The sequence below is a fragment of the Drosophila tropicalis genome, unplaced genomic scaffold (genome assembly GCF_018151085.1).
Source record: "Drosophila tropicalis isolate 14030-0801.00 unplaced genomic scaffold, ASM1815108v1 contig_878, whole genome shotgun sequence".
Classification (NCBI taxonomy): Eukaryota; Metazoa; Arthropoda; class Insecta; order Diptera; family Drosophilidae; genus Drosophila; species Drosophila tropicalis.
The window spans coordinates 15617032-15638789 of record NW_027173374.1 but is presented as its reverse complement, the minus strand read 5'-3'; the positions used below and the strand labels follow the sequence as shown (position 1 = coordinate 15638789).

At 38.1% G+C, this 21758-nt stretch overlaps 3 protein-coding genes across 6 annotated transcripts; 2 read left to right on the top strand and 1 right to left on the bottom strand.

Moving 5' to 3' along the window:
* The first annotated feature begins 2099 nt into the window (after nucleotides 1-2099).
* On the top strand, nucleotides 2100-15153 carry red (LysM peptidoglycan-binding domain-containing protein red). Of its 2 annotated transcripts, XM_068301421.1 has the most exons (5): nucleotides 2100-2342; nucleotides 4192-4295; nucleotides 12122-12319; nucleotides 13412-14010; nucleotides 14081-15153. In XM_068301421.1, exons 2-5 carry the CDS (start codon nucleotides 4248-4250, stop codon nucleotides 14340-14342), a joined length of 1107 nt encoding a protein of 368 aa, XP_068157522.1. In that variant the 5' UTR covers nucleotides 2100-2342; nucleotides 4192-4247; the 3' UTR covers nucleotides 14343-15153. The 2 variants fall into 2 exon arrangements, with proteins under 2 accessions (XP_068157522.1, XP_068157523.1); XM_068301422.1 differs by lacking the exons at nucleotides 2100-2342; nucleotides 4192-4295 and adding an exon at nucleotides 11637-11993.
* A 396-nt stretch (nucleotides 15154-15549) lies between these two features.
* On the top strand, nucleotides 15550-17619 carry IFT54 (intraflagellar transport 54). The gene is made up of 3 exons (XM_068301400.1): nucleotides 15550-15718; nucleotides 15773-15890; nucleotides 15947-17619. Exons 1-3 carry the CDS (start codon nucleotides 15584-15586, stop codon nucleotides 17473-17475), a joined length of 1782 nt encoding a protein of 593 aa, XP_068157501.1. The 5' UTR covers nucleotides 15550-15583; the 3' UTR covers nucleotides 17476-17619.
* Nucleotides 17573-21592, bottom strand: su(Hw) (suppressor of Hairy wing). 3 transcript variants are annotated; one of them, XM_068301396.1, is made up of 7 exons: nucleotides 21252-21561; nucleotides 20009-20952; nucleotides 19518-19945; nucleotides 19322-19454; nucleotides 19066-19256; nucleotides 18881-19005; nucleotides 17573-18814 (listed from the first exon to the last, which is right to left on the bottom strand). In XM_068301396.1, the coding sequence occupies exons 2-7, from the start codon at nucleotides 20933-20935 to the stop codon at nucleotides 17802-17804; spliced, it is 2817 nt and encodes a 938-aa protein (XP_068157497.1). In that variant the 5' UTR covers nucleotides 20936-20952; nucleotides 21252-21561; the 3' UTR covers nucleotides 17573-17801. The 3 variants fall into 3 exon arrangements, with proteins under 3 accessions (XP_068157497.1, XP_068157498.1, XP_068157496.1); XM_068301397.1 differs by lacking the exon at nucleotides 21252-21561 and adding an exon at nucleotides 21018-21165; XM_068301395.1 differs by having other exon boundaries at nucleotides 17574-18814; nucleotides 21523-21592.
* Nucleotides 21593-21758: the final 166 nt, after the last annotated feature.

The following is a 21758-nucleotide window of genomic DNA, read 5'->3' as shown; positions in this document are numbered from 1 at the left end:
CAGGTTGTTCGGAAAATGAGGCATGGTCGCTATGCGGTTGAGAAAGTAGGAGATGGAGAAGGTCCGAAATCTACTACCACCGTGGCAGAGTATATGAAAAGATGGTGTCCATCATTCGGGGCGAATGTGGAGGTCGGATGGCCGAATGTAGGATCGCGGTATGGTGGAGGTGACTTCGAGTAAGAATCGGTATCGACGTAATGTCGATAAAACGATATACGATAGCGAGAAGTAGTCAGTCAGTCAGTCCGCAGAGAGTCAGTGGAACAGAGTAAGCCGAAAAAGTTGTGTCTCGAAGTGTGAGCAGTGCATTCAGAGTAAAGTTGAAAAATAAAGAGAAATATTGTGAAGTAATCATTAATTTTATCAATAAGCTAATAAACTAACCAAATACAATAAAGCCGATAAAATTAAAGCCCAGTGTGTGCAAAGTGAATCTCTCGAACTTGGGGACTCATCCAGGTAAAGGCAAAAGTTCCACATCTTGGAGGCTTGACCGGGAAAGGCTGAAGTTTCCACATACCAATGTCTATTTGTGTGGATCACCGTTAGTCGGTATGTTTAGTTTAGTTTAGATAAGGGTTATCGATAATGTTGTTTATGTTGCCATTGCGCTACGTACAAACAATATATCTAACATGGATTACCTTGTATGACAGCAGTTAAAAAAGCTTATCTGATGATGGAGCCGATTCAGACAGTCATAGTCATAATGAAACCTTTTGCCAAATCTTATCAGGGGTTTTCAGCTAAAAATAGTCACACACACAAAATTCGCAAACACATGACGCTAACCTGGAAAATTCCCCATTAAGATGCTCATACTTATTTAGGTTTTCCAAGAAGGCATCTCCCCCATTCGCATAGATAATTATTGTATGCTAATTAAGCTAGAAACAAACGACGTCGTCGAACAATGATGGCGCCCCGTGTGTGAATGCCTAACCAGGTGTCATCTATCAGTTATCATAATCAAGGAGAAAGAAAGAGAGAGAGGGGAAAAGCTGCTTAAATGATTAACACATGGTTTTCAGTGGGAGACTTTATCAATACCCTAAAAGCGACTCTAGCAGAAGACCGAAGAGTAAGTTCAACGATTGCTGCTGCCTCCGACTTGTCAACAATAATAACAAATGATTATCACTTGAATTGAGCACAATCTATGTTTGTATGCCCCATCTGGAGCACAACGACAAGCAGGGCAGTATTAAGGGAAGGATAAGCCCGCAACACGTAACGACTTTCAGGACCAACATTAGGCATAAAAATAACATTTCAGACCAGATTTTGTATGTTTTCGAAAAAAATTCCTAAAAATTAAATGGTTTGGGGCTCTCAGAAGAAACTCAGCTCCCTGGGCCTTAGTTCTGTAAATCCGGCTCTGACTACGAGCGATCGTTTCAGTGAAAGGCAAATCTAGTGAGAGGCATATCCCATTCTCATACAGTCAACACTTGATATCATCACTCAAACTCATTTGGGATATTCCCAAAAAGCCAACTCACTAAAATTATAATGGATTTTCCAAAAGTTCTAACAAGAAATTTTTTGATCATTTGATTAGATTCATTTCATGTGCCAATCAATGTATATAGAGGTTTCCCTATGACTATAAGAATGGGATTTAGTATTAAAAGGACATTAAAGTTGTGAAAGGACAATGTTTGTGAATATTGCAGATTATTTCATTAAAACGAGTCTTTACTGTTGTCCAGTTCATATCATATCCATGCACTTGGACTAAGAACTTAGACGCAACTTAAACTTAACTAACTAACGTAAAAAGAAGAGTGACCAAGGAGAGAGAGAGAAAGAGTAAGAGACGGTGAACAAGAGGGAGATTTATACAGGGAGAGCGAGAGAGGATCGTATCGCAACTTTGACAAATGGATGCGGGTGATAAAGAGGTATGGGGAGAGCATTTGCCGACGTCAGTTTGGAGCTCATGTCGAATAAAGAAAGAGAGAGAGAGAGAGAGAGAGGGTTTACGGAGAGAAACGCGGTGGTGACTCGTTGTTGTCTCTGTCCAGCTGGCTGCTCCAGTCTCAACTGACATTTTCAGAGTTCAGTTGTTATCGAGTGCTCTTTGAAGTTGGTTGGGCTCCACCAGCAGCACCACCAGCACCACCACCACAACCACCTGTGGCCACGGCTGTGCTTTCTGTGTGTAGTTAGTTTAGTTAGTTACAGACAAAAATATATATACATATTCATACATATATATGTATATGTACATATATCGTTAGATCGTGTGTGTGTTTGTGTTACGAGAGTGTTACGCGCTGCCAAAAAGCTGTATAGATCGCAACAACAACAACAGCATCAAGAAAATATTGATAAGTGTGAGTGCCAAAATACAAAAAAAAAAAACAAAAACGTCAAAAGAAATCGCCTTCTGCTTCGATTTGGAGTTTCGTTGCCAAGCAGCATCACAAAAAAAACATGTGCAAAAATTATTTGAAACATTTATTGTATATTTTAAATATTTAATATACATTTTCGCCACAATAAAAAACAAAAATTTAATTTTTTTGTGTTGATGTAGATAAAAAATAAAAAAAAAAATAAAAAAAAAAAAATATCGCACAACGTTGTCAACTGTAAAAGATCACGAAATGCGGTACAATACAAATTTTGCCGTTTTTTTTTTTTTTTTTGCCTGACGCAGACGGAAAACAAATTCACTTACCCACACATTGAGAAGCCCACACCCACACCGACGCAGACAGACTCACACATACTAACACACCCACGCATACGCCGGAGGCGTATCAAAAGCCACTCTGAAGATTTGCACAAGTGCAAAGACACATAACAAAATGAAAGAGTAAAAGAGTGGGGAGGGGAAGGGAAACAAAAAACTAGTGCCAACAAGGGAGCGGGGGACACCCACTCCTCTTTTAGATTGCACGAGTGACAGAGTTGCCAAAATAATGCTTGAGACGATTTTTCAAATTTAAGCTATATAAAGGATATATTTCTCTTTGGAAAATGTGCAAAATTTACTTTCAAAACAGGAAAACTTTGTTTTTTCATATATACATAGATCAAGTATACTACAATTTACTTATATATTCTAAACATTTTCAAAAAATAAAAGTAAACGGTTCAACATTTTGTGAAACATCATCAGATTTCGAATTATTAAGAAAAACTTTGTAAATATACACTTTTTCGAACGATCTCTTGTAGAAACAATGTTTCTGAAGAATATTTCAAGTAACACAACAGTTTGGCCTAATGACGACCCTTTCGTCGAAAGAACTTTTGTTTAAAAGCAGAAAAATTTACTCGAAACATTTTTTTATTAATTCTCATAAAGAATAACTCTTAAAGCATTAGTGTTTTGTTTTTAAAGTTTTTATAGAAAAGTTGTAAATTTAGCAATTAGGGCTTAAAAAAGTATATAAAAACGATCTCCACTGTTACAATACCAATAAAGGTAGTAAAAAGTTTACAATGTAAATGGTAAAGCACTATAATCGAGTGGCAGATCTCGCGGGGCTTTGCCCCTTAGGGTATGCAGTCCGGAATAGTATAAACTTAAGTATAAGTATAAGTATATAAGATCTAGTAAGTGAAAATTTAAGTTCTTAAAGCTTAAATTACTCGTCTCATACATATGTATTTAGGTAGTTACAATATCTTTAGGACCCCCAAATAAAGTCAGATTATTTCACTACTTTTCTTAATTGAAGATAATTTTCAAAGAATTTCTTACAGTAGTTTTACAATTGTTTTGTTTTGGTTTGGGGTAGAGCAAACAGCTGAACAAAACTAATATGATCATTTTGTCAAGTGTATAAGTAACAAAATTTCAGAGTGTATCGCAGGCCTTGGCTCAAAAACAAATTACATTTAACTAGCGCAACGAATTTTGATTGCAGCAAACCGACAAAATGACAGAAGGAAAGAAAAATAACAAAATATACAAAAAATACCATCTTATAAGCGTGGAAAAATTCAACATCGTGCCGAAAATTAAAACAATTGACTAAATGTTGAAATAAAACACAAAAAAGAAACCCCCAACACACATACATAGAATGAATTTGAAATACCAAAACTTTTTATGATTGTGATAAAACATATTATCAAAAACAAAAAAAAAATGAATAAAAATAAAAAATAAATATGAGATTAAGTGTAAAGAATCTTCTTATACTTACGTTGCATATTTTACGTTTTCAGTTGTCAAAAATAAAAACAAAGCCCAAACAAAAGACCACAAAAGATCACAGACGGAAATGGATTACATTGTGAAGGCCTACAAAGATTGGAAGCTGCACTCGCAGGTGAGATATATACATACATACATATGTGTATATACATATGAATCATATCATTAACTGTCTCTGGGCATTGGGCAAGGTTAGGGTTGGAGGTTCTACCATGAAATAAATGTTAAAAGCTAATTCATTGTTTGTCGACAACAAAGTTGCTTTAGATGCGAAAATTTATATATACTTATATATATAGGTTTATTCAGAGAAAAAGGAGGTGAATGATCTTAAAAAGATCAGTGAAAGATCAGTTATTGTCAGTTATTGAGAAAGAGAATTATGCAAATTATGACAGAGATCGACATTCTTTTGGGAAGCCAAGCTAAAACCTTTGTCTAGCGCATATGTCATGCCCAATCAAGGGTCGTTCACTTTGATACTATATTTCTTCTTTATATATCTGATATTTGCCAACATCATGATCGGCAACAACAACATGCTAGCACACACACAAAGCCAATGCTTTCTGCAAAAAAAAAAAGCAATGGTGTGAGAGGGGCAAAAAAGAAACTGAAGCCAAAGTGCTTAACCGCATTTAAGAAACACACAACCAAAAGGCAACAGCAAAAATAAACTAAAGTAACAAACAAAATAATAAATTATTCTCTTGGAAACACGATCATGTCGAAATAGTCTCGCATTACCCCCCTCGCATGCCATCCAACCAAAAAAGAAACACCATTCCCTCCCATCATGGTTGTAGCTAGAATTACATCTTAAGAATGGGGGTAAAGTAATTGATTTTTCCTGTATACGATAGAAATGAAATAGAGCAACATTTGGATTATAATTTTCACCTGGATCGGAAGATTTTTAAACGTGACCCATTAATAATTGATTTAGAATGTGGTTAAAAAAAAAGTCGCTTGATCTTGATCCTCTAAACTATAGACTCTAGACCTATTAAATACTTATTATACTACACCCATGATTCGAAATGAATATTTCTTTAAATCTGCCACCCATGCGGTGTGTTTGTGTGTGCGTGCAATGGCGATGAGTAAGCTCTAGCAGAGCTTGAAGCGAATCTGGCCAAAAGCAACTATAGCTACATGTCAGCAGCAGCCAGCAAAACCAAATAACCAAACAACCAACAACAGACCAGACGCCAGTCATCGTCATCAGAGTCAGTCCAGTAATGCGGCCAGCAACTTATGCATTGCAAATGAGTGAGCTAATGAAACAACAATCAACTGAGTAAACTGAACAACAACAACAGCAGCAGCAGCCAACGAAACACTAGCTGCAGCTGCTAATTAGGCCAATGATCATTGCGTATAATGCTAAAAAGTCAGCATTTAAGTAGTAGTAACCCAGCCCGGTTCCACATTCCATTGAAGCTAAAAATATCCTTAGGTCTGGCTGCAACCTGGGTTCAACGCACCGCACTCCACACCGAAGATTAAGAAGCCTCTAGCCGGTTTTAAGGCCCTCTTTTGAACCGCCATTTTTATGCACTTTGGACTCGGACTTGAAGTTTACCCTTCAATGGCAACATTAGAGCCATACCAGAGCAGTCTGACTGCCCTTCATTTTAACAAAAAACAAACGCAGAAACCATTTCGGAAAGAGGCCAAGCGACCTGCATACTCATATCTTCATGCATTATAAACAAAGACAAAAGCCCAAGCAAGCCAACAACACCAAAAATAACCTTAAAAACCTTAAGTTGAAATGTATTGTTTACCCAAAATTAGATAACTTTACCAAACATGCATAAATTTAGTCTATGAGTTGATAAATCGTACTGCAAATGGAAAAGAACAAACCAAAGTGGATTATTCTTGAATTTAAAATGTTAAACGAAACTTTTCTCCATAATCAAGTTGCAGAGGTTTTCCTTTGAAACCACCACTTACAAACTTAGTCTTAGTGCCTAGTGTGTCTGAAACAAATCTTGAAACTTCTTGAACTGCAAATTCGCAATTTCTTTATTGAATGCTTGGGAAATCTCCAAAAAGAAGACATCTATTTAAAGCAGAAATCTCTTCTCTGAAGATGCCGCAAAATCTTTCAACAGACCACACATTTAAGCTGCGAAATATTATGCATGAGTGTGAATTACCCATAAGAAAAAAGGTGGTTTCTCTCTGGAAATCTGAATGAGTCAGAGGATTGGACAACACTCGAGGCGAGTGCGAAACTTGAAAGAAACCAAATAACAGAGTCAGTTTGGGGTTAATTATCAATCAATTATTCTTACTTCCTGTTGCAGTTCTAGCACAAAAGAGAGACTGGTATTTCTTTTGGATTTCGATTCGAAAATCGTTTCTTGTTAAACTATCCATAGAACATTGGATGATGATGATTTTGTGTTGGCAAACCGGTTGAGAATTGCTGACAACTTTGTACTAGTTCCTACCGGTTACATTCAAATCGAAATACAAAATAGGAATATAAATAAAATATAGATAATTCAGCATTTACTATGCCTTTCAATAGAATCTCAATCTAGCCTTGACTCTGGCATACGTATTATCTACACAAATGTATATAAGTATGAATAAAATGCCGTAAAGTGTTTTCTTTCATTTCCAGCGTCAATTTTTTATGAGGAATTTGACTTTGTTTCATTCGTAAGAGACGCCTTTGTCTGCTCTCTTACCATATATGCAATTAATCATATTTTAACCCCACCTACTTACTATACTTGCACTTATGTATGTACATATGTATATGTATGTAGGTATATATTGAGAGTACAATATATTGATCATAAACAAACTTTGTGCTCCAACACCTGCCACCTTTCCCCGTACACAATCTTATCTACAAAAGAAAAAAATAATAATAATACTAGTATATTTACGTTCACCAAAAACAAAACATTAAATGATTATAAAAAAAAAAAACAAACAAAAAAAAAAAACGAATGAAATAATAATACTTACACACTAATAAATATAGAATTTAATAGTTGATTAAATCAAACAGAAAACCCACTCGATGGCTCCAATGACAAGAATATTCTTCTATATATATTTTGTTGGTTCAATCAATCACTCACTCAAGTACAGAAACGTTAAGAACATAAGGTATTTAATATATGACTCTTATAAAGATTGATATATGTATACTGAACATTCGCCTCTTGGCTATATAATAGATTTCTCATAGCTGAAAATTCAATTAACTTGCTGAAAGTTTTGCCAAATGGAAATTTCCTATATACACGATCGTCACACACATAGAAAACAAAAGAAACCACAAAAAAATCAAGTAACAACTTTTGGCGACTTTTAGTTGCTCTTTGCGAATAATTCCCCAACAATCTAAGCTTATTTTTTCAAATTAACACTTGTTTACTATGAAGCTGTTCATTTATTTTACAGAAATTATGTTCTATGCCCTCAAAAAATATATATTTCAAAATATTTTAGGCCAAAATATCACTTTTAAGCAGCTCAAAAGAAGTGTGCCAGTTGTCTTTTACGCTTATTAAAGTACCCTTTCAAACCATCGACTTGGAAGTAACCAAAAGAATATCCAAACATTAAGAGAACAGTTTAAAATAACTAGGATCAACCGCAGTTTTGAAATTGAAATCAATTTTCTGCCAAAAGTTGAAGTTTTTTAGTGGAAACTGTTCAAATTTTAAATATATTATGACCGAATAGGACCTGAAAAATGCAATCTTTCAGCCCATAGAGTATAGGGCATCAATACGGCATTCCGTTCACAATTTCTTTAGTTTCCATGTCATTCAGAGTCACGTTGAATTATTTTGAATATTTAATTTATTAAAATCTCTTCTCTGCCCCACCGTCTGATTCCTTTTGATTAACTTAGATAGAGTTATTTGCTTTTAATGAGCTTTCACAAGTGTCGTAATGACAAGTTTAATGTCCGAATATAATGAAAATTGGTTTTTACTAAACGTTATTAGCTGATAATGATTGATTATTCCTATGTTATGCAAGCAAATGACACCAAAATGATCATAAATTAGTAAAATTATAAAATCTCATCTTTTTAATTTCCCAAATTCTGTGCAACGACATGTAAGTCTCCATTAGGTCAGCTCGTTAAATGACTATATATATCGGGCCTAAAATATAATCAGCTGCCCTTCAATTGGATACACACAACTGCTAAACAGCTCGACTAATAACTAAAACAGTATGTAAGTGCACAACTTAAGGTGTACAATGATAATAGCTGCAGTTACAGGAGGCATACAAAAAAAAAAAACCCCATCTATTTAATTTATCAAAATATATACAGAAAAATAAACTTAAATGACAAGACACTCAAGACTTGAGCACTTGACTTATGGGTTAGGTAGGCTCACAAGTTCTCAACGAGTATTCCCAGAGTGTTATACAAGCCAAAAAAAGGTCTGCGACATACGAGCAGGATAGATAGCCCCCAAAACGGAGCGACAAGTTAAGCTTGACGCATCAATGATAGATAATTGTCGTTTCCATACGAACATTTCGAATCAACAAAATAGAATAGGAATTTATAGTTACTTATAAATTTGCCAATAACTAAATAAGTGATTTGACTTATTGATAAGACTTACACGAGAAGGTCACTCCTAATGTTAGTAGTACTACAAAGTTTTGAAACCTATAACAAAACATTGTTAAAACCTTATCTATGACTACGTGAAATTTGTGAAATTCGAAGATGATTTATCGTAATGAAGACTCTCATAGTCGTTTATCTTTTTGCAACCTGATATCGATTCATTGAAACGTGATTCAATGTCTGCTTCAATTCATGACAACTTCAGGTCTCTTAATAGCTTCAATGAAATTTTTTTTTTACTGCATATGTTTTTTATCCTTTAATGAAGAAATTTACTGCTGAAAGTGTGCTAAAACTTGTCAAAAGGTAGATTTTTTAAAGAGCTGTTGCTCCTAATTTTTTAGTTTGAAGAGCAGTTTAAAGCAGGTGTAAGGTTAACTCTCTGGAGTTCTGAATCGTGTTTGTTTTTCATAGACCATTCTCAACCCGTTCAGTATGAAAGTATTTAAAGTGTCAAATTGTGCGACTCTGTCAACTATTTTCAGGCTCTGTCAATCACAATTCATTTTGAATATTCATATTGTAGTATATTTTATCTTTCTACTATTGATAGATACAAATACAGTTTGTAAGTTGGCACCATTTTGAATTTGGTTTTCTGTTTTGAAATTTGCTTTGGTTTTTGGGGCTTGCTTGCGTTTCGTTTATCAATTTGCAATTTCCTTTTTTGTTCATTTTAATTAATACATACGTATATACTAGTAAGTAGATAGATAGTGGCACATTGGCGGCATTACTTAAATTTAACCTTCGTTTTGGAGCGATTCCATAAATTTTGGTTAATTGAAATCGATATTGATATTGAATTTATAGAATGCCTTAAGCTTTTAATGTGTGTGTGTGTGTGTCTGTGTGGTGACCTCTCCCCCAAAAAGAGTTAATGGGGTTTGGCCTTCAGTTGGAAATATAATTGTATGTAAAGTTCTTGGTTAGTGGAAAATGTTGCCAAGCCAAACCAGATAGACAGATTTGTATCAGGTGACTCAGCAGAGAAGCATAACTGACACATATGCTTAATTATTTAGCGTCTTTATGTCTCAAGTTGATCTATGTAGGTTTATTTTGCCAAAAATAAATAAATATACATACATATATTGTGTTGTGTTGTGTTGTGGCTGTTGCTCGATTTGCTTTGATTAACATGACCATTAACACAATTACAGAAGAAAAAACAAAAAAGTCCCCCGCACCACATACAAATATGTGAACACTGAGCGATCGCTCGTGTTGTGATCATTAATCAGCTGGTCTTTGTTTATTGTGCCAGGAATTGACAATTTGAAGAGCTTTCTCTATGGAACATACAAGAGCCAAATACCATTTCTAGGTTTACTAGCCCAAAGAACCACCAGGAATGCTTCTTCTTTGCTGCCTTTGTAGGCAGCGGCCGAGAATTTTGACAAACTGATATTATAATCATTGAATATATTCAAAAGGAATTCCAACAAGAAGGCAATTTTATTTTTGTAACTATTCATGAATCCGGACCTGGTAGCAGACATGTGATAAATATATGGGAGAATAATAAATTAAGAATTCCCCTGCGCCGATTCCCACCCTAAATAGAAAAGAGTTGCATGGCAAAAATTAAAACAAAAACAAAACCAAGAGACAACTTAACTCGTGACTGGTTTGTGCAATTGTTTAAATAGACAGAATTACATATGTATATGCATGTCATTGACCGACACCGTTAGACCAGCTATTAGAGCTGTGAGAAATAGTCAGAGCTCATAACCAGAGCCGCAGGTCCAAATACTTGGAGAAAAGCCCAGCTCATGCCAGTTCTGGCCAGCCCAGCCGCAGTCAGATAATTGGCAAACATAAAGTCATTTATCAGTGGAATTTATCTTTCAAATGGTTAGCTGAAACATACCTGCATAAGTGTCATAATTCCTACTTGTTGTTGACCTTAACTGTGCTCCGTTGGCTGACCAAATGCAAATTCTTTGACAGAAGGAAGTAATTGTGTACAAGTTTTTGCTGGCCAAGTGTAATACATACATACATACATATGTGTATTACAAGCTCGCCATCCAATCCATAGGGGAGAGTGAGCGAGATATCATTTATAAATAAATAAAGTCACATGTTAATTAACAATCACCGGCAGCAGCACGTCGTCCATTAATTTCCATAATATTTGCAACAGGCGGAGACAGTGGCAGCTGTAGCCTTTATTTGTTTAGTCTTTGTTTGTAGGTACGACCTGCTTTACTCAAACAGGTTGGAGTTAAATAAAAACAAAACGGAAAATACAATACATTTGCAAACGTACATGTATGTATGTATATGTAGATAATTTTTAAATATCCATACCTCCAAACAACAGCTCGCTAACGTTTGTTGGTCGATCACGTGAACAAATTATTCAGACGTCGTTTAAACACAAAATAAACGAGCGAAAATTGCATTAAAAAACAAACTATGTAATTAACTGGTACTTCGAAATGTGCGCCCAGACATAATTAGACATCTAACAGAGTGGCAACCCCAAATAGTGATGAGTTTGTTTGTCAGTGATTGATGGCTTCTAGAGATGCGCAACATTAAGCTGCTTAACTGCTGCATGTTTCTATTCAAAATTCCATTTTTTTTTGTTTTTTTGTTTATTTCACAAACTATATTATTTGTAATGGAACTACTATATAGCTTAGACTTGATGCTAAAAAAACGAGTTTTACAAACTATCTCGTAGTAAGGGGTTTAACAATTCTTAAACTATCGGTATTCAAGCCAGGGCTCTCATTCTGTTAATTAGCAGAGGCAAATTGGCTAACATCTTCGCCACTGACATTGTTATCGATAAAATAAATAAGTTTTTTGTAAACAAGGCAAATAAAATCAAAACGTTCAAAAACTCTTGCAAATTGCCCGATGTGGGAGCAACATAGACCACACATGTAATGTGCAATTGAGAGAGGAAGGCAAACGGCGTAGTTAACGCTTAGTTAGAGGCATAAAGAGCAGCGCAAAATACACGAATTTTACTTTTAGCAAAGTGAAAGGCACTGGCACTGGCGCTGGCGCTGCTGCTGTTGCGTTTTATATATTTATTTATTGGTATTGGTTTTTTTTCTTGTGGTTTTGTGTTTGCTTATTGTTGAACTAGGTAACTGTTACTGCTTGACACCGTTTTTGGGCCAAGTATTGCAAAGCGTCTAAAAGGGCGCTGGGGTAAGTGTTTTAGGCTGCCAGATTCTACCTCATTACCACCCCCTTCAGCTGAGACAGCTGTGACATCACAAGCTGCTCCCCATACACACATGAACAATTATAAAAGTATATATTTCTCCAATTTACAGTTTCAAGAGATCGTGCCTGATATGGATGATAGTGAATTCATGTTTAACGAAAAGCAATCGATACGCGACTCATCGCGCACCCTCAAGAAATATGGAAGTACCTGCTGTCATAATATGAGAAATAACGAGACCCTAATAAGGCATATGGTGGACAAATCCGATACACTACAGGGCATTGCACTCAAATACGGTTGCACGGTAAGTTCATAAGATATTCATATTGATGTGTGTGCTACATTAACAATTTGATATTTATTCCACCCTCTCTCATTGGAGCAGACTGGAAACATTCAAAGAATTTTAAATTTCCATCGATTTAATAATCGCCACCCAGTCTACTAGTGCAGTCTTCACACCCACCATCCATACCCACTCTTCCATCCGACAGCCATTCAGTTAGCCAGTAAATTATGATTCCACCTTCAGTTACCTACCACGACAAGCCATGTGGATGTGATAAGTCGTTCCGTCTGTTTAGTGACTAAAGTAAATATCAAAAGATAACAATTACATTTTTTAGACACCATCTGATGTGTACTATCCATCTCCCTCTCTATCTGCACCTCTGTCTATGTATTTAGTTCAATCTCTCGCAAGCTTATCTGCTATGGCTGCAGGTAAATGTTTCTCATTTCGACTCTTGACAGATTACTGCATATAATTTATGTCCACAGCAAGCAAAGTCATCTTGTTTGCACAGTTAGCGCTGATTCAATATTGATTTAAATTTCAAGTTTTGGAAAAAAGAGTAGTTGAGAGATTCCCAAAAAGTAGATAAGCTGATGTGTGCTAAGTATGTTGGGACGAAATTCTAAGTACTGCTCAACAACAATGAGTAATTTGTTGATAGATAATATCTGTGAAAAGCTAAAGCTCAATTATAAAGATCTAAACTTGGTTCCCTTTGAAGAAGTTTTTATCGTATTGAATTAAAGCTCAAGTATCTATTACTTCTGCAGTTTATCACATAATTGTAGTATAAACATTAATCAGTCGTTAGGTGCCTTGTTTTTTTTTTCTTAAAGATTTCATCGAAATGATTAATAAGTTTATAATATTTAACAGTTCGTTTTCCACAAATAATTACTGAATTAGATTTTCATAAATGAACAACTGTTTGCTCATCCATCAATCAATTTGTTGGTCAATAGAATGTTGTCTATTTAATGCCAATGACAAATAATTGTACAATGACGCAGAATAATGTACATCGAGCATTGATTGTACTCGTAGTGATTGATATATATTGTATTAATCTGTTCACTTATATGTTTGCCTCTTACTTTGCAGACGGAACAGCTACGACGGGCCAATCGTCTCTTTGCCTCGGACAGCTTATTTTTGCGTCAATTCTTGCTGGTGCCGGTAGAGAAGAACTCACCCTATTATCCACAGGTGGGTAGTGACACAGTTGCCACGCTGGTCGATGCACTGGCCACGCCACCCGGTACACCCGATGCGAATGTGGAAAGGGAAGCACATCAAAATAATGCAAACACATTAAGTCAAACAAATAGCGGTAGTAGCAGCAGTTGCAATATGAGTAGCTCCACATCTAGTATGCGTTCCGGTTCGTTGCCTCAGACTAGTATGCCACCACCATCGCCAGCACCACAAGAGCAGCAGCAGCAGCAGCAGCAGCCACAACACCAACAGCAACCACCACAACGTCCATATTCCATTGCTGGTGAATTGCTGGTACAATCCAATGATGAGGATCCCGCATTGATGCACAATCATAACGCGTGCAGTAGCAAGCAAAGTAAATCACTTGATTCGGTTGCCGCCATGACGCCCGAGGAGGAGAATCGCAAGTGTATGAATGATTTTCTAAATAAAATTGATAATACCATATCGGAGTCAAGAAAATATGTGGAACGTTCAAAGGAGTAAGTGCAATCGTAATCCTTATTGGTATTTCATTCTCAACTAAATTTTATCTCATTCTCTCTATTGCAGTATGGTGAGCAGTCAAAGTGATGCGGATATTTGCATAAGCATCAACACAGATGTCTTTCCACAACGTCGCAATAATCACCTGAATAACTCTTATAAGAACAACAATAATAATAATAATCGTCCGCCGCATCATCAGCGTCACAGTTCAACTGGCAGCGGTAATTCGGATACGGCGCAATTGCTAAATACGACACAAACCCGTCGCGTCCAGAACTCATTGAAGCGTCTGGAGAAGCAGCAAGATGATTTCTTTGAATTGTAGCAGCAGCAATCATTAAATCTAGTTTAATTACACACTGAGCGAGAGCCAAGTAGAACGCGAGAGAGAGAGAAAGAGTTAATTTTAACAAATTGTTTTTAATTTTTTGTGTGTGTCTGTGCGTATGAATGCTGTATATGATAAACTTCCTTTATCCCTAACTATGTATGTTGTATGCATGATAAACAACTATATATACATATATATACTTTTCACTATAATTGTAAGCGCTGCGCTATACCTAAAACAAAGAAACCTGTACACTCTACGATGACAAGGCAGCCTCTGTCAAATGTTTTGCTCTTATTCCACAAGCCCCTCTTGTAATTGCCGCCAAATTGCTTGCAAAGTTTATTCCCATCCCCAAACCAATTTCCCTTACTAGCCCTATTATAATTAATGTTTTTTCTACATATGTATGTCCCCCTTAGCTTTAATTGCAATTCGTTTATAATTTAGTTTCGAGATTCATTAATGTTAATGCAAATTTTTTATATGCTCATTTCCTGCTCGACTATTTAAGCGGAAAGAGAAGTAAATGTTAAAGAAAGTTTTGGCAGCTGATTATGTAATTTGTAACTTATTTGTTAGATTTTGAAAAGTATTAAAATTTCAATTGAATACATAAATACCCATCACATTTTGTGCAATCCCTTCCCCCACTCCAATTGATCTTTAATGTAAAACATATTTATATCGAGCCTTAAAAAGAAAAGACCTCCTGATTCAGATGATATGCAACATTAAAATGAGAGTGAAAAACTATATGTAAATATTTTATAATAATAAAGCGAAAATGTGTTGATCATTAAAATTATATGATTTTTGGTATTCTCTTAAAGAATTAACAACAGTGAAACTAATTTTGGCCGACCTTAGACCAATTACGTCTGACATTTACTTATTATATAAGAATGTTAAACATTCATAAATGTGCATTCATATACATATGTATGTACATATATATAAAATGAAAGGAAAAAGCATTAAAAAGTCATTCATACACACACATATAAGAAGCAGGGGTGTGGTGAGTATCACACTTAGAGGGGTATTTATAAATCTTGCATGAGTCAGTTGTTCCTATCCACCAATACGTCCGTGGAATCGTTTTTGAAATACGGTAATTTCGGATGACGCCTGCGCAGCGAATGCGTTGCCAGGACAACTCTTTGGTGGACGTGGCTAACAAACAAGACAAACAAAACTATAAGAAAAACAAGCAGAAGAAAATTTAGTGGAAAATGTCTGGCCAGGAGTTGGATGCAATTATTCAGGTTACCCAACAGTCGTTGGGTAAATATATAAAGAAGCCTCCATTAACGGAGAAGTTGCTTAAAAAGCCTCCGTTTCGTTTTCTTATGGATGTCTTTAATGCGGTAAGTGTGGGCAGCTCCACTTCCCCCCCAGTTATGTTGCCATTTTGGTTACAGTTTATCAAGCAAACCGGCTGCCTGGATGGTCTATACACAGCGGACGAGCAGCTTTTTGAGAACATTGGTGATCGTGAGGACAAGATACGTTTTCTCCAAAAGATGATCGATGCCATAAGTGAGTAAACCTCTAGAGGTGCCAAGAATGTGTGCTAATTTACTCTTAACCCGCAGAGCTGACCACAAAGAAAGAGCTAAAAGTGAAGACTTCCAAAATTGTTGCTGGTCATGAACCCGAACTGACCAATGAGCTGCTTCAAGCCATGGCTAGTGTGGCGGAGCAGCATTTAGAATGGGAGGCAGCTGTTCAACAGGTGGTGGCATCCTTCGGGGGCAATAAGGAAAAGGAAAACAAGTCCAAAACGAAGGAGACCAAAACTACTACAAAGAATATTTCACCCAATAGCAAACAGGAAGACGAAACCAAAAAGCGGAAGGAGAAGCGCATGTCGCCACAAGAACAAAAGTTACGCAAGGCCACGGAATTGGCCTCTCGGGTCACACCCACTGAGAAGGACAAGGCTGCCCAGCGCAAAGCTAAAGTAAGTAAACAGAAAACTCCGTCGCCAGACAAACCAGTGGCCAAGAGCAAGCTGAAACAACTTTCAACTGAGAGCGAAACCAAGACCCCATCGCCGGCTGCACCTCCATCTGCACCCCAATCGGTTGCCGCAATTCCGTCTCCTAAAAAAGAGCCCCAGCCAGAGCCAATGCCTACAAAAGAAACTGTATCGCCACCTCCATCTGTTGAGCCAGAGAGTCGCAAATCCTCAGCCCAGCGCCGCAGTTCGGCATCTTCCGGTAAGAGCCGACGTTCTAGTGCCAGTCAGAAGCAGCCTGAGGTAACCGCCACACCTGAACCCGTCCATGTGCCCATTTCAATGGCTGATACCAACAATAACAACAGCCACAGCAACACTGAGGTTAAACGTGAGGGAACCTTCACTAGAGAAAACTCTAATGACACGAATCCACCACGTCCCCGCACCTCGCTGCGTCCACCAAGTGCAAGACCGGCCTCCGCGCGACCCGGAGCTCCGAGAAGACGCAATGTCGAGATTGTTTTGCAGCCTAATGATCAGGTAAAAATGTCGGGAATCAATGTTAAACTGGAAACTTTTGGCGATTTAGATGATGATGGCGAAAACCTGGTGATCATTGAAGATGCTCACGCGCATGACATTGAAACGGGAGGAGGGGGAGCAGGGGGGCAAGGAGGAGAGATGGAAACGGGACAACCAAATGGTGAATTGGATGCTCAGGGTCGTTTGGTCCAGCAGATATTGGAAACTCAAAAGGAATTAGTCCAACAATCGCCCGACTCAAACGATCAGCGACAGCAGCAGCAGCAAATAACCCATCAAGGAGCACGTCAGAGCTCAGCACGTCAGGTGAACGATCTGCGCGATGTCATACAGAGCCTAACCAAATCGGTTAATCCATTGGGCAAACTAATGGACTTTATACCCGAGGACATTGATGCAATGCAGCTAGAGCTGACAATGTGGCGCGACACCTACACACAATCGGCCATGGACCTAAAGCGTGAAAGGAATCTTACAGCCTCCGCCACAGAGCCGATGAAGCAGCAATTGGTACAAATTGAAGCTAGCATTTTGGAGTATCAGGAACTTGTGGATGAGAGTCGTCACAAGATTCTGCTTAACAACGAACGAATACACAAGATGCTTATGGAACAGTAGTGGGAGAAGGTGGAGGATATTTTTTATTTATGTTGCATCTTTAATAGGTTTTTATTAAAAATAGTATTTATATATGTATATATATATATATACATATATATCTCGATCATTACAAAATTTATACAATATATTTAAAACTTATTTTTAAAACTTTCGCATTTGACCCTTCAGATTTTGCAAATAGGTGGAACAATTTTCATAAAAACGTATTTTTAAGGTCACTTAGTGTCCAAACCAAAACCAAAAAAATGCTTGACAAAATTAAATCATTTGGGTGTTAGGATTGGAGCGGATCTAAAAGTGGTCCGTTCCGTATAAAATGGTCCTTATATCTTAACTTTTATGACGGCTTCAGTCTTTTTGATTGACTTCTTAACGCCATCATCTATATCATTCTCATTATCTTCATCATTGACGATGTCCTCGTCGTCATCAATATCATCGTTATCATCATGATCCTTGTCTTTGCTGTCGCTATCATCCTGATCCTCGTCACCCAGAACATATTCAATAACATCGTCAATGGGAAAATTGTTGAGCAAGGACTTTATGGAATCATTATGAATGACTACAGTGAAGAGAAGTTTGCAGTATTCACGCATACGTGAGCCATATTCCATTTCTGCATAGTTGTCGCCACCCTTGGTCAAGTCGTGTCCACAATTCTCAATGACCTTGCACAGCACCGTCTCCTCCGAGGTGTTGGGCCAGCCGTATTTCTTTAATATGGGTGGATCCACTAGCATATCAATTAGTTTGGCAACATTCTCCTTTAGCTTGACATCCTCTTCGGTTAGCACTTCGCCGGTGAAGTCCTCTTCGTCTACTTTATCAGCAATGGCTTCAGCCAGACTGGCAGCTAAAGATTTACGTTGCTCCTTCTTAACGACAGGCGAAACCTGGGTAGACTTCTTCTTTGACTCTGTTTTTGGTTTCCTGCCCGCTGGTTCCTCTTCACCATCGATTTCTCCTTCGAGCGGCAGTATGGTGTAAGTCTCATTCTCGAGCACAATTGTTTGAGCAGTGCCATCGCCCTCGTCCAAGAGAAATTCACGCACCACCACACCATTGCCTTCGATCGAGTCGGTTGCAGGATTAAGGGCTATACCCGCTGCTGATTCCTCGTCTGCTGCATTCACCAGTTCAGTGGATTTGTCATCTTTCTTCTTTTGCTTTGCGGCCGGTGGTTCTACACCAAAGATGTCATCCGGATCACATTCGTGCACGGTACGTATGTGCTTACGCAAGGTATCGGTGCTATCGAAGTTCTTGTCACAGATGGCGCAATCGGTGCGTCCAGTGATTTTGGTGCTACTGCGCTTGGCGCGTTGAGGCTTGGCTATGGGTGCAAAAGAATAAAAGGGAATGAGTTTGACGCAGAATAGATATTTTTGATGACTCTTACGTGTATGATCTCCAGCGTCCATGTGCTCTTTGAGCAAATCAGCAGTACGGAAGTTTCGCTTACATTCGGAGCAAGTGAACGAGGCTCGTTTCTGTCGTGAGTGATCCTTGACGTGGCGTTCCAATCTAAATGTAAAAACCAATTAGTTTGGATAAGCTGAACACTATTAATCCTGTAAAACTTACTGCTTCTCCGTTTTAAATTTCTCATCGCACAAATCACATGCATATGGACGCAAATGAACCTTGGAATGGGTGCGCAATTGTGTGGCCTGAATAAAGCTTTTACCGCACTCGTTGCACTTGTGTGGACGTTCGCCCGTGTGACGTTTCATATGACGATTAAGGACTTCCTTTACGGCAAAGGATTGATTACACTAAACCAAATACATTTATTAGTTACCAATTATGTATAAGCGAGTTGGAGCAAAGGAACACTTACCACTGTGCAGCTGTAGGGCTTTTCTCCAGTGTGATAGCGTCGATGCTTCTTCAGAGCCACCAAAGCAGAGAATTTCTTGTCGCACAAATCACAATCGAAGGGTTTCTCGCCCGTATGTGTACGTATATGAATGCTGCGGGGATAGATTAGGTAAAATGAGCTTTTTTTCCAACTGCCAACTAGAACTAATACTCACTTCAGTGTGGATAAACTATAGAAGCAATTCTTGCACACATGACACATGTATTCCGGCTTCTTAACCACCTGAGTGCCCAGATGCAGCTTTAGATGGGAGCGTAAATTGTCTAGGCGATAGAACACACGATCGCACACCTTACAGCTCATGGTGTCCGTCTCGTTGGCCGAGCATGATGAGTATTTCTGATGACGTTTTAGATGATAGGACCTTGTAAAATCCTTGCCACATATCTTGCAAGCATAGGGCTTGCCGCGATTTTTATGCTGCTCCTCGTGCAGCGTCAGAAGGGGTCCGCTGCGTAAATTTGCATTGCAAATGGAACAGGGAAACGTATTGAATTCGGAGTGAGTGATGAAAATGTGCCGCTCATAGCTGGTCTGTGTCTTAAAAGACTTTGGGCAATCCGGGCAATTGATATGACCCAGCTGACGGAAAAGAGTATACATTAGTACCTAAGGTAAAAAGAAATTCTATTTCTGCATACTTACATGAAAAGTGTCGTAGCTTTCGTTGCAACAAAAACAGATATCTTTTTTCTCCATTACCACTGCATCCTTTTCGATCTTCTCAATGTTTTTTAACATATCCGCCTTGCGAAGATGATAGCCACTGTCGTAGCGACAGAATTCCAAATGTTTTTTCAGACTTTTGACGCGACGGAATGTCTTGTAGCATTTTCCGCAGACATGCTCCACAATTTCTTTAATGCTATTCTGATTGGCCGATGTATTATGGCCACCAGTGACCACTTGACTCTCGTCGCCTTCATCGTCATCCTCATCGTCGTCGTCATCGTCTTTGTCTTCGTCGCGGGATACCACAATTTTTGTGCCATTATTACGTGCCGCCGCCTCCTGGTCATCACCCTCCTCGTCATCGTCGACGTCGGCGAGAATAAAAGCAATGGCTCCGTCATCGTCATCATCATCTTCATCATCGTTCTGGACGACAACTTTGGCTGTGACGTCCGGAGGAGCTTTACTGTTTTCATTTTTAACTGATTCGAGGACATAGTGATCCATTTTCTTTTTCTTGCTAGGATTTGCCTTAATCTTTACCGTTTCCATGACTGGTGAGGCGAATCGCTTATCGTTTAGAATCTTCACAGCCGCTGGGGCCGGAACAGTGGGACTAATTGTCTTTTTGCTGCCGCCGCTTGTGCGTTTCTCGGCTCTAACAGGTGTGCTTGTATCATCATTGAGTATTTTAATGACTGCACCTCCTCCTGCTGCTGCTGAACGCTTTTCCGTCTTTCCACTTGACGAAGTTTTAGTCGATCCTGTTACATCGTTCAGTAATTTCATACGTGTAGACGGACGTTTATTGTCCTTGGACGGCGACCTAACTTCATCGAGATCCACGATTTTCACTACAGTCTCTTTCTCCCATTTTTGACCCTCCTTGGAGGTATTCATCTTGACTCCTCGTCCAACTGAAAAGGATCAAGAATTTGGGATTAGTCTACTTTTAGGCACGTGATTGATTTATAATTTTCACTTTGCCAGCGTCATCAACGCCTAGAAGCAGCAATGGCGGTCGCCGTCGATCGTTTGCTGAGTGTGCGAGCGAGATCACTTTATATGCAACAAGTGTGTTCTCGCTTTGGCTGATAGTACGCTGGCTGCCTGCTCTAGTCTGTTGCAGAGTCGTTGTTGTATCCCCCAAAGAAATTATAATTATAAATTAGGGTTGAAAATAATTCTAGATCGAAAATTTAAATTTGTTGCATACTTTTTAATATTGAGTTAGTTATCTATGAATTTGTGTTGCCGGGACATCAACTAACCGCAAGACAAAATTTTACTTAACGCACTTTTTCAGAACTGAATACAAATTGCAATTGAATGTGTCAGAGTCTTTGTTGCCGTCAAAGGTGAAAAAGAAAGTGCGTGCCGATAAGTTGATAAGTACTGCCTTCTTCGTTGTAACCAATCCGCCGCTAACTAATTTCGGAATTTGTTTTGTTTTTTCTCTTTACCAAGCGGAATATAACAATTTTTACCTAATTTTATGCTTTAAAATTCCAACACGACAAACGCTGTGTATGATAGAGCTGTGAAATCCATCGATGGCTCCATCGATAGTATGGATGGAAATTGAAAAGTGCGATAGATCGATGAAAATTTTTCGATGGCGATCTATCGAACTTGATTTGTGCGTACGTACCATTAAGTGTTTTTGCACAATAAGTTACTGTAAAAGACTTATAACGTTTTAAGTTAGCCAGTTGAGACTGAA